The sequence below is a fragment of the Tachypleus tridentatus genome, chromosome 9 (genome assembly GCF_004210375.1).
Source record: "Tachypleus tridentatus isolate NWPU-2018 chromosome 9, ASM421037v1, whole genome shotgun sequence".
Classification (NCBI taxonomy): Eukaryota; Metazoa; Arthropoda; class Merostomata; order Xiphosura; family Limulidae; genus Tachypleus; species Tachypleus tridentatus.
Genome location: NC_134833.1, coordinates 91864639 through 91878494, shown reverse-complemented (window position 1 = coordinate 91878494; position 13856 = coordinate 91864639). Strand labels below are relative to the sequence as shown.

At 32.2% G+C, this 13856-nt stretch overlaps 1 protein-coding gene across 5 annotated transcripts in view; it reads left to right on the top strand.

Annotated features, from left to right (window-relative positions):
- The window catches only part of LOC143225747 (transient receptor potential cation channel subfamily V member 6-like), a 107581-nt gene that overhangs the window by 9373 nt on the left and 84352 nt on the right, over positions 1-13856 (top strand). For 3 of the 5 annotated variants that reach the window (XM_076455688.1, XM_076455686.1, XM_076455689.1), the window contains exon 2: positions 1151-1218. The exons of the other annotated variants lie outside the window; for them this stretch is intronic. Coding sequence is in view for 1 of the 3 variants with exons in the window: in XM_076455689.1 (XP_076311804.1) it covers positions 1198-1218 (21 nt within the window). In the remaining 2 variants the exon portion in view is untranslated. The remainder of the gene's footprint in view (positions 1-1150; positions 1219-13856) is intronic. 5 annotated transcript variants of the gene reach the window in all.

Genomic DNA, 13856 nt, shown 5'->3' with positions numbered 1-13856 from the left:
AATTACGTGAAGTACCTTTAATAAAGTAAGAATTGAAATGTCGTGAATCCCCCAGTTTTAGAAATTATAGTTACGTCAGTTAATTCAATAAATGTTAGTATTAAGAGTAGTAACAATATGATTTCGTAACTTACTTGGTTTGTGACATTTTCACTCTTACATCGGGCATCTTGTTTTGTTAATCAATCTCTCTATATATGTATATATATATTGTCGTAGAGATCTTTACTTTGTCATGTATATTAACTTCTGTTTAGATTTCTTAGCAGATTAAGAATCTATAATTTACAAAATGGGATATATCTTGTACTTAATAGTTTTAGAAAATAAAATAATATGGATCAAGTTGAGGCACCAGGGTTATTCAGAAAAAGACCTGAAGCAAGTCGTAACATAGCTGTGGTTAAAGTCGTCCATGTCTCTCAACAAACAGTATGCAACATAAGCAAGAAGGATCTACGTCTGAAAAAGCGATACAAGACATGGGTTCATAAATTACTTCTGCATCATAACCATTCAAAGGGTTAATTACGCTATTTCATACGTAGACATACTGGTCAAGTTGTTTGATACAGCGTCTATAGCTTTCTTTGCCATTTATACTGTTTGGAATGGGTGCTGAGAAACCGCCATCTTCTTACAGTAAATAAATTATGGAAAACACCAGTAAGAAGGAGGGAGTGGTTAGGATGTGACAGCTTTACATCGAACTTTTTTTTTAAAAGAAATTACGTTGCAGGGCTAAGATGCAAGATCATCCGCTAAGACATGAACACAGACTGTAAAAATTTGGCGATTTTACAAAATCACTTTAATATTGAGTACTTGACCTCTTTAGTGAAATGATATTTATCAACAGCGCAAACTATTAAAAACTTAATACAATAAGTTTTACATCATTTCAAACACGATGATTTTCAAAGTTGATATCGATATTCACATAATATTGGAATTACAGCATAGTTTATCAATAATCAGCCTTTTGCCAAAACTTTACAGAATATCTTCTTGAGGATTCTATTTAAAGCTTAGTTTTATTCTTACCCTTCGAAAAGTAACTAATCTTAGTACTTGTAAATATCATGCTAATTCTACTTGGTAAACATTACTGATCCTACAATCCTAACGTATGATGTTTATCTTCGTGTAGGATAAGCAGCACTAATTCCACTGCCCAGAAATCTCCTGTTAAAATCCATGCAGGAAAGTCACGCAACTGTAAGTCTAATTAAAATATATTTCCTTCCATTGATTCAGTAGTAAATCTGATGGATTATAATGTTAATAACAAGGTTTCGATTCCCGTGTTGTGCACGGCATGGTTAGCCAAATGTGTAACGTGGTGTTTTACAACAAACAAAATCATAACATATCATTTTTGTTTTTAATTATTGTATATTTTAGAAATAAAATGTTAACCGATAATGGACAACTAATGTTCTGTAACGGAAAATTACTTAAAATTGGAAGCCCGATATCTGTATACATGAAGTTGTCTGCTTCTTTCTTTAAATGCTGTGAACCTCGTAAAGCGAAATAAAAGTATTTTCATGAGAATAGTAATTACTTCAGATGTTTCCATGTTGCCAAAGAATACATATACGCGAATTAGTTCATTTTAAAAGAAAGGAGTGACGTAAATAGGTTCATATATATATATATATATGTGCATAACCATATACACCTTGACTGTTAAAACAGATTCTGCGTGTTTAATATCGTTGCTATGACAACAATGCAAGACATTTATTATTATTTACCGTTTTGTATTTTGTACAAATTATTTTTCCCTCTATTGATCACGCTAGATAAAAGGGCGTCTGTAATAAGCTCGGTTCTCGCCACACGTGATCCTATATTTAACCAATAGTAAACATTTAAAGATACAATTAGACTAAAGCTTAGAGTTTGTTTATTCACTCCATGCTTCTAAAGCATTCGTAGCATTTTCCGTTAAAATTTATCATTTAATTAACGGCATGTTTAAAAACTTATTTTTAGAACATGTTGTGTTGCTCTTTCAAACACAACTGATTTATTGATGTTGATGAATCTGAAATATTGAATTACATTAAAGAATAAAAAACAACGTCAGGACCATTTTAAAAGTATGAGTAAAATTGATTTATTTATGGAGAACACAATTATTATATAAAAACAACTAGCTTTTATAACTTCTAATATATAATTAGTTTATATTTTGTCAATTGTTAGAAAATAACAACATTGTAATCTCAGTTTGTCTTCAAATTTCACTGTATAAAGAGATATTAAATGTTTATTTATATTAGCTCTGGTCACATAAATTGCATCCTTATACCACTTTGAAAAAAACACACACTATGTATTGAACGTTTTTCCACACAACGCTCTCTGTAGTTACTTATATGCTGGTTTGGCATTTAAGACTAATTAAACTTCTTCGGAAATAATACATGGTGAAACAGAAACGTGATTTACCTCGTTAAGGCAGCCATTACATTAATTAGTGAAATGTAAAACTGCATATTAATATTTTCTACACAATTTTTGAGATCTAAATGAAGGTCTTGCTTATACTTAAAGAAAATATGATTTCAAATAAAGACTCTAAAGTCCAGACGAACAATTTACTCTTTAAAAACGTTTTTTTCTTGGAACTGTGTGCTACAGCTTATGCAGTATTATGCTTAGTTTGTTTTACTAGTTTCTCTGTACTCTACTTCATACCAGAAAAAATCAATGGCAAACCCTTCAAAAGCATTACTTTCGAGTTTGGTATAAAAGGAACTGTTTACAGTTTGCATAAACATTAAACTTTCAGACGTACATGGTACGAATGTAAATTACTATTTTTGAATAAACAAGCAGCTTTAAATCACGTTTACCATGCTCGAATTCACACATTTTAAAGACATTCAGATTAATATCGACAAATAAACGTGGAAATTTAAGTATCACGCCATTGACAAGAAGATAAAAAACGAAACAGGGTAGAAATACAACCGTCACGATTGTATTTTTTTAGCGCAAAACTACACAATAGTTTAACTCTTCTCTATTCTTTACGAGAAATGAACTCCAAATTTCAGAGTTTTAGCTCCGTCAACTTACCACTGATCCACTAGAAGAATCAACTTAGTTGTATGTTTTGTTATGTAATACGTTTATATTAATTGAAACTCCCGAACCAAGCTTTCTTCATTTGCCGTTTTACAATACATAACACATGAAAGAGTTGTTTGTCTGTCTGTTTGACTTCACAACTTGCTACGAGGAATTGGTTAAACCTGTTTTAATAGCCTTTGACCACGAAACTCGATTAAACTCTCCAAAGATTTGATTTGAATGTAGAACCAATTGGACGAACGGTTAAAGCTTGGCAGCCATTACAATTTTACTATTTTAATTACAAGAAGTAGAACCGAAATGTGACCAGCATAACCAGCTGGTTAGGACACTCGACACTCAATATGAGGGTCGCCCCAAACATGCTTGCTTTTTAAGTCGTAAGGACATTATTATATCACGGTCAATTCCATTATTCGTTGGTAAAAGAGAAGCCCAAGAGTTAGCGGTGAATTGTAATGACTAGCTGCCTTCCCTCTAGTCTTACACTACTAAATTATAAACGGCTAGTGCAGGTAGTCCTCGTGTAGCTTTGATAGTTATTCAGAACAAACTAAACCTGAAATCAAATGACTGAGAAGGTCAGTAGCAAAATGTGTATAGCCGATACCAAAACGGAGACAACGTTTCATGACACCAACAACCAGGGTATTTTTGCATCAGATGAACGGTGCGTGTGTTACGCCCCCATTTGTTCGCGGGCACCTTTGTTAGTTAAGTATTAGTAATGATTAATACAAGAACAAGATCACGATAAATTGATTGTGTGACAATTAAACTATATCTTATCGATTGTTTGGTTTCTTAACTTTACTTGTGACATTCTATGCCTCTTTAACTTGACCAGATTCGTTGAGTTAACTTAACTAATTAATATTCTGAAGCTTTAACTGTACTTAACTGAATGTTTAGTTTTACCTAATTAAATGGATTGTATATTTCTTGAAGTCAAAATCTTACATGGTGAACTGAATTGTAGTATATCCTTACCTAATGTTGACCGAGTCGTAATTTTTATACGGCTTAATAAAGATTCTTTAAAATACTTCATTTATTGTATTGCAGTTTAACTTTGCCTAATTTAACCTGCTTATTCCACTTCGCTATCTAAGGGTCGCGGTATTAAATACTGCAAGCGAACACGCTCCTCCTTAAATGGGGATCTTATAATGTAAGGGTCAATCTCACTATTTGTTGGTACAAAAGTAGCCCACAAAATGAATAACGGACGACAAGCGCAGATAGCTCTCGAAAACCTTTGCATGAAATTCAACAAAACAAACCTATTGCACTGCGTCACAATTTTATATACCCTAAATGGTCTATTGTTTTCTGCCATTGTAAATTGTAGAATTCAAGTCTCACCTCCCCGATGCGTAAAAATAGTGCTACGCACTTAAGAATCATGAGTGTTAAATGACAGTTAAATCTCACTCTTTAGTCAGACAAGGGTAAATCAAAGGTTGGGAGTGGGTGATATTGACTGGCTGCTTCTTTCTCTAAAATAAGAGTTCTAAAGAAGGGACTGTTATACGCAGAAAATCTTCTGTGTAGTTTTGTTCGAAAACTCCAAAAAAGGCAAGCAAAAGAGTTTATACTAGTTCAGTGTGTTAAACTGTACTTGTGACAAAGTTAACACGCTCACTACGATCAGTGATATTAAACTTTCGTTTACTGCTTTTGTAAACCCGCCTATCACCCCATGCGCAAAGATTCGCGATTTTTTTTTCATCGGGTTGTTCAAAACGTTGCTGGCCCGGCATGGCCAAGCGTGTTAAGGCGTGCAACTCGTAATCTGTGGGTCGCAGGTTCGCATCCCGGTTGCGCCAAACATGCTCGCCCTCCCAGCCGTGGGGACGTTATAATGTTACGGTCAATCCCACTATTCGTTGGTAAAAGAGTAGCCCAAGAGTTGGCGGTGGGTGGTGATGACTAGCTGCCTTCCCTCTAGTCTTACACTGCTAAATTACGGACGGCTAGCACAGATAGCCCTCGAGTAGCTTTGTGCGAAATTCCAAAACAAACCAAATCAAAATGTTGCGTGTAAAATACTTGCATCATATAATGTTAATTGCAATCGCCTACATTAATATCATATGACGTCAAACACAGTTGTAGGGTCACTAATTCTTACCCTAGTACCAGGCACACTTCTTTTTTTCCTTAGCTCAAATATTAACTCAAATGTGATAACTATACTATATTTAATTAGCTCATTGAAGCTCTTGTAATGTGTCCCACCAGTGTGTTACGCGGTCCATAACTAAAAGTTGGTTGTGACCAAAAGTGTTATAATTCATTAAAGGAAATTCTATACAGCTAATGTGACCCAAGATTCTTCTGAGACTGTCAAATTGGTCATTGTAAAAAGTGGTCACAACTTGATACTCTCTAAAATTCTTATACAGAATAATAATAACTAAATCTTAAGACAACTTATGAAGAGCCTTTCTGGAAAAGTCCACAAGCTTAAGCCACATTGTAAGAAACTCACGATTTTTTGTTGTTTTTTTTCAAGCTAGTGACGAAACACAACGTCACCATATGTTTGTAAAACTAATTACTACTAGTAACAAGGCTTTTGAATGAACTTTTTGTGTAGGATATTTCATGAACATTTCATCTTAGAAAACAGCACTGAATTAGTTAATAATAACCACAATTGATTCTCCATTACTTCTTTTTTTTCGCATGTATTTAGCGCTGCAGAAACGTTTTGAAAAGACGTCACGTGAGAGGCGTGGTCACTTGAAATACTATTGTATATATCAAAATGTCACGTGGCCTTGTAACGCTATGGATAACTCCGTTTGAAATATTGTGATGTTCAACAAATTAATCAATTGGTTATTAAGAAACTCAGGATTTCATGGATTTTGTTACACCTCACGCAAAAAAGTGGGAATTCTTGATTTTTAGAATGTACTGTGCGTACTGAAAATTCAGATATATTGATGTGAGGCATTTGGAAAATTCTGAATATATGTTATCCCTAAAATACGGAACTTATTTTCTTAAGCTTATAAAATCGATTACGTAATCTTGTATAACTTTTGATAATTTATGGTTTCATTCTATTAAACAATTAAAGGCAAAGCTCGTTATACTATATAAGATAACGTGAAATTCCATAAACTTAAAATTAATGTTTGTTATAAGACTCTTCTTCTTTACTTATCTGTAAAAATGGTTCTTGTAACCAATTACGTTTTGACATATTAATATCAGGGCACAAAATTTTAAGTGTGCATAACATTTAGAAATGACGTACATCAATCAGCATAGTCATACGGTAAACTTCAAGAGCCTACGATAATGTGTACAAAATAACTTTAAAACTGAGCAGAAATTAACACTGTTTAAACAGAACTTGAAGAATTAATCACTTTATCTACCGCACGTAAGTTAGAACAATGTACGATAGAAACTTCAACAGATTTCATCACCTTGGCTACATTGTAGTTTCTAACAGTATGTGAAAGAAACTTTAATAGAATTCATCACTTAGAATACTGATACCGTTAAACTGTTGAGAAAGGATCTGGAAGCAATATCACCGAGTTTTAGTAATTGACCCTAACATCCATGTACTGAAAACATTACTAGATCTGGTGTCCCTTACTAAATAAGTCGATCATTCTGTCATTTTTCATCAGGTCATTTGGCTCAAATTGTATTTTGTACTAGAAGTGTTTAGTGTGGAATAGGCTTAACCCGCTTAACCTGGCAGTTTTTCGAACACCTCGTAAGATCAACAAATTCGACCGGTATTCGGTGTACCAAACATTATACATAGGCCTGGCATTGCCAAGCATGTTAAGGCGTGCGACTCGTAATCTGAGGGCCGCGGGTTCGCATCTCCGTCGCGCCAAACATGCTCGCCCTCCCAGCCGTGGGGGCGTTATAATGTGACGGTCAATCCCACTATTCGTTGGTAAAAGAGTAGCGCAAGAGTTGGCGGTGGGTGGTGATGACTAGCTGCCTTCCCTCTAGTCTTACACTACTAAATTAGGGACGGCTAGCACAAATAGCCCTCGAGCAGCTTTGTGCGAAATTAAAAAAAAAAAAAAAACAAAACAAACATTATACGTAAGTAGTCTAGACAAGTCAGTTAGTTGTTTTAATTATTTTAAACATATAACATTGCTTTTACACTTTATCAAATTTCTTCACTCGTATGCAAAATATCACAACCAAAAAATGTTATGGGAGTAAAGCACGAGTTCTCCCACAGAGTATATGTTAAAAAGGTTTCAAGTTAAACTTCAGTGACATTGTGCTTGAGACGCAACTTACTTGGATATATGTGGGATGAGGAGCTTCTGTATATTTTAAAATGTTATCATGCACTTCTTCCACTTATAGTATACACATGTTGTTGCTCTTTGATGGCCTAATAAACCTTGGCTTGTAGGCTGCTGTTAGATGTACAACACTATTTGATTTGCTCAACTTTCAAGTGTTCTATAAACAAACCATTAACATTATGCGTTTATCTGAAAATTATGAGCCTTGTTTGTAAGACTACAGTATGCTATGTAGTGTAAGTAAAAGCAATGTATATCATTACTAAACAAAAAAATAACTGGATCGTTTCGAGTACGTGGTCTTACATGTTAATAGACAACGTAGACGAGAATAACTGAAATATTTAGAGTAAGTACTCAAGAGAAACTAATTTATTCAGAGCACAACATCACAGGTGACCAACGAAATCATATTAAGTAAACAATGATGTTAAATAATGTATTCATAACGCATGCTCAAAAGAGATCTCTATGATCACAAACGTAGTCAGATTAATATAATCAAAGAACGTAGTTAGAGGTGGTTATTATGATCAAGGTATGTAGTCAAAGGTGGTTAATTTGATCAGAACACTTCTCAGAACCATTTATGATCGGACTGAGATTAAACTACATGTTCAGAGTACTAGTAATCAGTGGAAATATATATCAGATTACAAGTTTAGGAAAGAATTGTGTGTTTAAAACACAAGTTTGGGAATTATTAATATATTTAGAACATATGATCAATGTTGACTGAGATGTTGAGAGACGTGGTCATGAGATGATACAACGCTCAAAACAAACTAAAAATTAAGTTAATAATAGTAAAAGAATGATATTTTAAAATATCCTACGTGATGAATCGACCTCTTTTAAAGATAGATATCTTGTTTACCTGTATTTAGTTTTATCTGACAACGTAGATAAGTAAAATTATACAAAGTTGTTACGTGCCATACGAATCCTGCTTTCGCAATCGAGCTGCTTGGGAAAGATGTAGTTTCAAGTTGATAGTTATGAACTAATAAGTTGGTTATTCACTAACCTGATTCTTCATTGTACCATATGATAAAGGAACTTGTTATTTTACATCTACGGCTGTTATAAAGTAATACTCATGTCACAATTGAGTTATTAATGTTGATGTTTATATGTGTGCATGAAATACCTTCAGAGTATGTCAATGCAATTCAACCGCTTTATTGTCTATCATGACGGACAAAGGAACATAGTCTCGAGAAAAAAATTTGAGTCTAATGTTTACATAGAGTACTTTTTTGTTTTTATTAATATTAACTGAAAATAAATGCGTAAAATAGGTCAACTGATTTATTCACGAAGGTATTAACTTTTTGGATGAGAACTTTATGTGAAAATTGTTTTCATCATTTCCTGTGACAGTAACGTATTCCTTAGTAAACTAGGCTAAGCCTGAATAACGTAATGAACTTTACTTTCTGCTATCTCTAACGGTTTTCTTTTTTTTTTTTGTTTTCTTTGGAATTTCGCACAAAGCTACTCGAGGGCTATCTGTGCTAGCCGTCCCTAATTTAGCAGTGTAAGACTTGAGGGAAGGCAGCTAGTTATCACCACCCACCGCCAACTCTTGGGCTACTCTTTTACCAACGAAAAGTGGGATTGACCGTCACTTTATAACGCCCCCACGGCTAGGAGGGCAAACATGTTTGGCGCGACTCGGGCGCGAACCCGCGACCCTCAGTTAAGAAACGCAGGCCTTAACGCGCTAGACCATGCCAGACCCATCTCTAACGGATAGGAAGATATTTAGAAATCATAAATGTGTACTCCATCTGTACTCACTAAGGCAGATGTCATAAAATTATCATGCATTTATAAGTTATTTTATTTGATGTAGCATCATTTCAGCTGTTTCTTTAAGTTATAAAATTTATCCTCTTGCCATAAATCCTTCCTCTTTACAAGTAGCACTGTTTCAGCCATTCCTTTCGACTATAATACTTATCTTGTTTTTAAAAATCCTTCCGTTTTGCACGCAATTTTACTTAAATCTTTATGTTATAATTTATTTTGTAAATATTACTTTATTGCAGAAATTCACGCAATACAATATACATTAATTTATAAATGTAATACGTCCCCCGCTGGTAAAGCGATAAGTCTATAGATTTACAACGCTGAAATCAGCGGTTCGTTCCCCTTCTGTGAACTTAGCAGATAGCCCTATGTTACTTTGTTATATGAAAAGAAACATAAATGTAATAAACAATACGAGCTAATTTATAAATTATCTAAGAGGTTTAGGGTAATTTTCCAGTTATTTATTTAATCACATTTAACTGAAAAAAATAAAAAGTAATTTATTGACCTTAAATGAATCTTATATATATGTATAAATTTAATTATTTTTAGTAAATCATTAAATAGTCATAATGCTAAATAACAAAACTGTTAAGCATAACTTTCTTTTCAATTATGAAATTTTATAATTTAATCACTGTATTATTTTAGAATAAACATCTAAATAAATAATAATTGTTAATCTTTATAACTAATAGTATTCTATAATAAATATTTCATGGAAAATAATTTTTAAAAAATCCTTTTTTTAAATTATCTCTTTGCTATTATTAAATAAACTTATGTATTTTTAAATATTCAGTATATTCAGATAAGTTGACATCTTCACTGAATTACTGACTGTATCAATAAGAAATTAAAAACCTTAATTAGTGCATGTATAAACAGCTTCTATTTTTTATTAAATTATAAATTTTAATACGCTAAATTACTAGGGATTTTGCCCACCCTTGACATGCTGTTTCCAGCTTATATTTTTATCAATTTCTAAGCCTAAATGCTTTGTATCACCATACACTCTTTCAACTTGCAAATATTTAGAGTTATTATTTATTCAGTAATATAATTATGAATTACAAATAAAAATAATTCTTACTTATAATCATTGTTTCTAATTCAAAATAAAAAATTATTTTAGTTATACTAATATATAATTTCGTTTAAATAGCAAATTTCTACTATTTGAAAATCATTATTAATTTGCAACTGTAATTCTTCTATATTATCAGAACTTGAGGTTAATGCTGTGTCATCAGAAAACAATGTAACTTTACATTTTATCGTTCGATACATAAGAAATTCGTGTATGTCATAGATAAAGTGGGTCAAATATCATATGCTATTATTTTCCCATCGCTAAAGTTATTACTTATTTTCCTAATCTGTATTTTTCATACAAGTAAGATTAAACCAATTTAAATTTGACACCTCTTGCACCAATAATTTTGAATTTATCTAATAATACTTGACGTGATCTAGTATCAAATACCTTCTTGAAATCTAAAAATATACTGTTTTTTTATCATTGTGTAAGTGTGAAAGCTAATAGTGCCTTTTCAGTATTTAGCCCTTGCTTAAATTCAAAACAACTCAGTAGTCCCTCTTTTGTTCATTTTTTAAAACTGTTTTATAAAACACTTTGACAATGAAATAAGTCTATGATTTTTATATAAATATTTCCATTACCTTTTCATACCAGATTTATATTGCTCTCCTGGAAATGTTCCTGGTGTAACATATAAATTATAAATACATACCCACAGCCTTATGATACACTCTATGCACTCCTTACTTAAATTCATTTAATATTTTACGAGGACTAATATCACGTTGCTTTATAATTGTTTCTGTTAAATTTATAGAATAGTTATTAAAATCATTTACTTCATTTCTAAATATTTTATTGTCATTTTCTGTGTCATTATTTGTGCAACCAGGTAATATTATTTCCTTGTTTTATTTATCAGCTATCATATTAATAAATATTCATTGATTTCCATATCCATTTCACATTTCACAATTTAATTTTTATAATATTGGTTTTACCTGCTATTAGGTTTTGGTTAATTGTATTTCTATGACTTTTACAACTATCTTCATAATACTAAAGAAATACATTTCATATCATTTGAGTATCATGTCTTAAGCTTTTATCAATTATGTTATTTCATCAGCGGTACAATGTTTCTTAAAGTTCTTTATTTTACAAGGCATAGTGCATTGAATTTATGTTCTGTTTATGTAATTTATGTTTCTATAAATATTTGATACAAATTTTAATGTCTCCAGAAATGAATAGTTTTCCAACTGATTTTGCTTACATCTTGTATTACACTTTGGTGATCACCATTTATATAAATTACTTCAAGTATTTTTAATAATGGTTTACTTGTAACCACAAGTCTTTCAATCGCCATCCAAACTTTAAAGTGAGAAACAGCTTGTACATATATCATTGTTTCTTGGTTTATAAAATAATGCTGCCTTTCCTTTCTATATTTATCAGTAGGACGGCGTAAAAATTCAGCATTTCTTTTGTTTAATTATTTATAATGCTTTCAGTAATTCAACCTTATCTGTATAGTTGGTTGCAACACAGTGCAATAGATCAACCTACCCGTATAGTTGTTTCTAGGACCGTACAATAAACCATCTTTATCTGTTACTTTTACGACTGTACTGTAAGTAGCCCTTATTGATATAGTTGTTTTTAGGACTATACAATAATTTAACTTTATTTGTTAGTTTTACGATTGTACAATAAATAGCTTTTATTTATATAGTTATTTCTAGAATTGTACAATAATTCAACGTGTTTTTCTGTACATTTGTTTCTAACACTGTGCAATATTATAATTTATTTAGGGTTTCTTGTAATGTATTGATTTTTACTCTCAGATTAAACAATTTCTTTAAAAAGTGTTAGGTAAGTCTGTTTTTAATAAGAGAACTCACAAGGACAAATAACGAAATATCCTGAATTTTAACTTAGAAAAAATAATGAGATTGGGCATGATGTGTGAAACACAATGAACAACCATGATTTATTCAATAACACAAGAGAGTAAACATTCATGCAGAGTAAGTACACAGAAGAGGCGTCTTCTACTGGATCTGTGAATTAATTAACACATTCTTTCAATAAAAATATTTCCTGTCAGGCGACTAAATTTGGGAACCTTGTAGAACACCATTAATTCAATGAACCTTAATAAACTGGAAATTTTTTACTTACCCATAGTGACTAGCGTTACTCAAATACCTTGCCATTTTCATTTAACGCAGAGGTGGTTGTAATCTTTAGAAATTATGTAGTAGTTTCACGTCTTATATAATGTGCAGCATTCCAGCAATATTTTCATAGGTAGATAAGACAATAACTCTGGAGAACAAAAAGTGGCTAGAAGGAAACAAATTTAATGTTTTTTTTCTGGTTCAAATGTGGCGCGAAAACCTATAAATTCAGAATAAAGGAATTTTTTTGAAAAATTCTATGTTAAAATAAGAAGACAGAAAACGCATGGTATGCTTACCATAACGGTATGTAGTGGTATATTAAAGGGTTTAATCTATAAAAACAGTAAATGTAAGCGTCTAATTTACTGAAATAAAATATTTAAGTGTTTAATCTATTGCATTCCTATAGAAGATTGTTTAATATGCTAAAACGTACTTTCGTGTGTCTGCGAACTGCGTGTAGAATGGGAATTTTTAGAACCATTTTTAGAGAACACATAATTGGCTATGGCCAGGTGGTTAAGGCACTTGACTCGTAATCTAAGGGTCGTGGATTTGAATTTCCTTCGCACCAAACATGCTCGCCCTTTCAGCAGTGGGGGTGATATGATGTGATGGTCAATCCCACTATTCGTTGGTACAAGAGTAGCCCAAGAGTTGACTGTAGGTGGTGATGACTAACTGCCTTCCCTCTAGTCTAACACTGCTAAATTTCGGACGGCTAGCGCAGATAGCTCTCGAGTAGCTTTGCGCGAAATTCAAAAATAAACATAATCAGCTTTCAAAATAATATTCCGAATCTAAACTTGCATAACTGGCTTTCATAGATCTTTTTGAGTACTTGGTGGTCCAAATGTTTTCTTGTGTATCAAAATTGACATATTTTTAAAAAGAACACAGGTACAGGTCGAAACGTTGTTCTCTTTTTATCAATAAAAGTGTTAATACCCATACCAGCCGTTCTGAGATACAAATTTTATCAGGGTATCATGGTACTGGCAAAATTTTTCATTAATTTAATTGTTTATTATTTTAAATTTTCAAAATCATAAAAAAAATCGAAGGTTTTGCTTGGAATGGTCTTATTAACCTAAATTAATTTTCAAGTTATTTACTTGTTTTTGACATGATAACTGTAAGGTTAAAATAGATAAGAATAAATCGTTCCACACAAGTTAGCGAAACCATGCTTTGTTATCAGGCTTGCATTTTTACGATGCTATATTTGAGCAGCTGGCTTTCTACTAACTAAAGGAAAACGTGGTACGAGAAATATGACCTCCTTCCTCAGGTTTGAGAACTGGTTTGAGTATGTTTATTAGTTGTTTTTCTTAACCTATGATTTTATATAACAAGTATGTTAAATTACACAAATTACTTTTT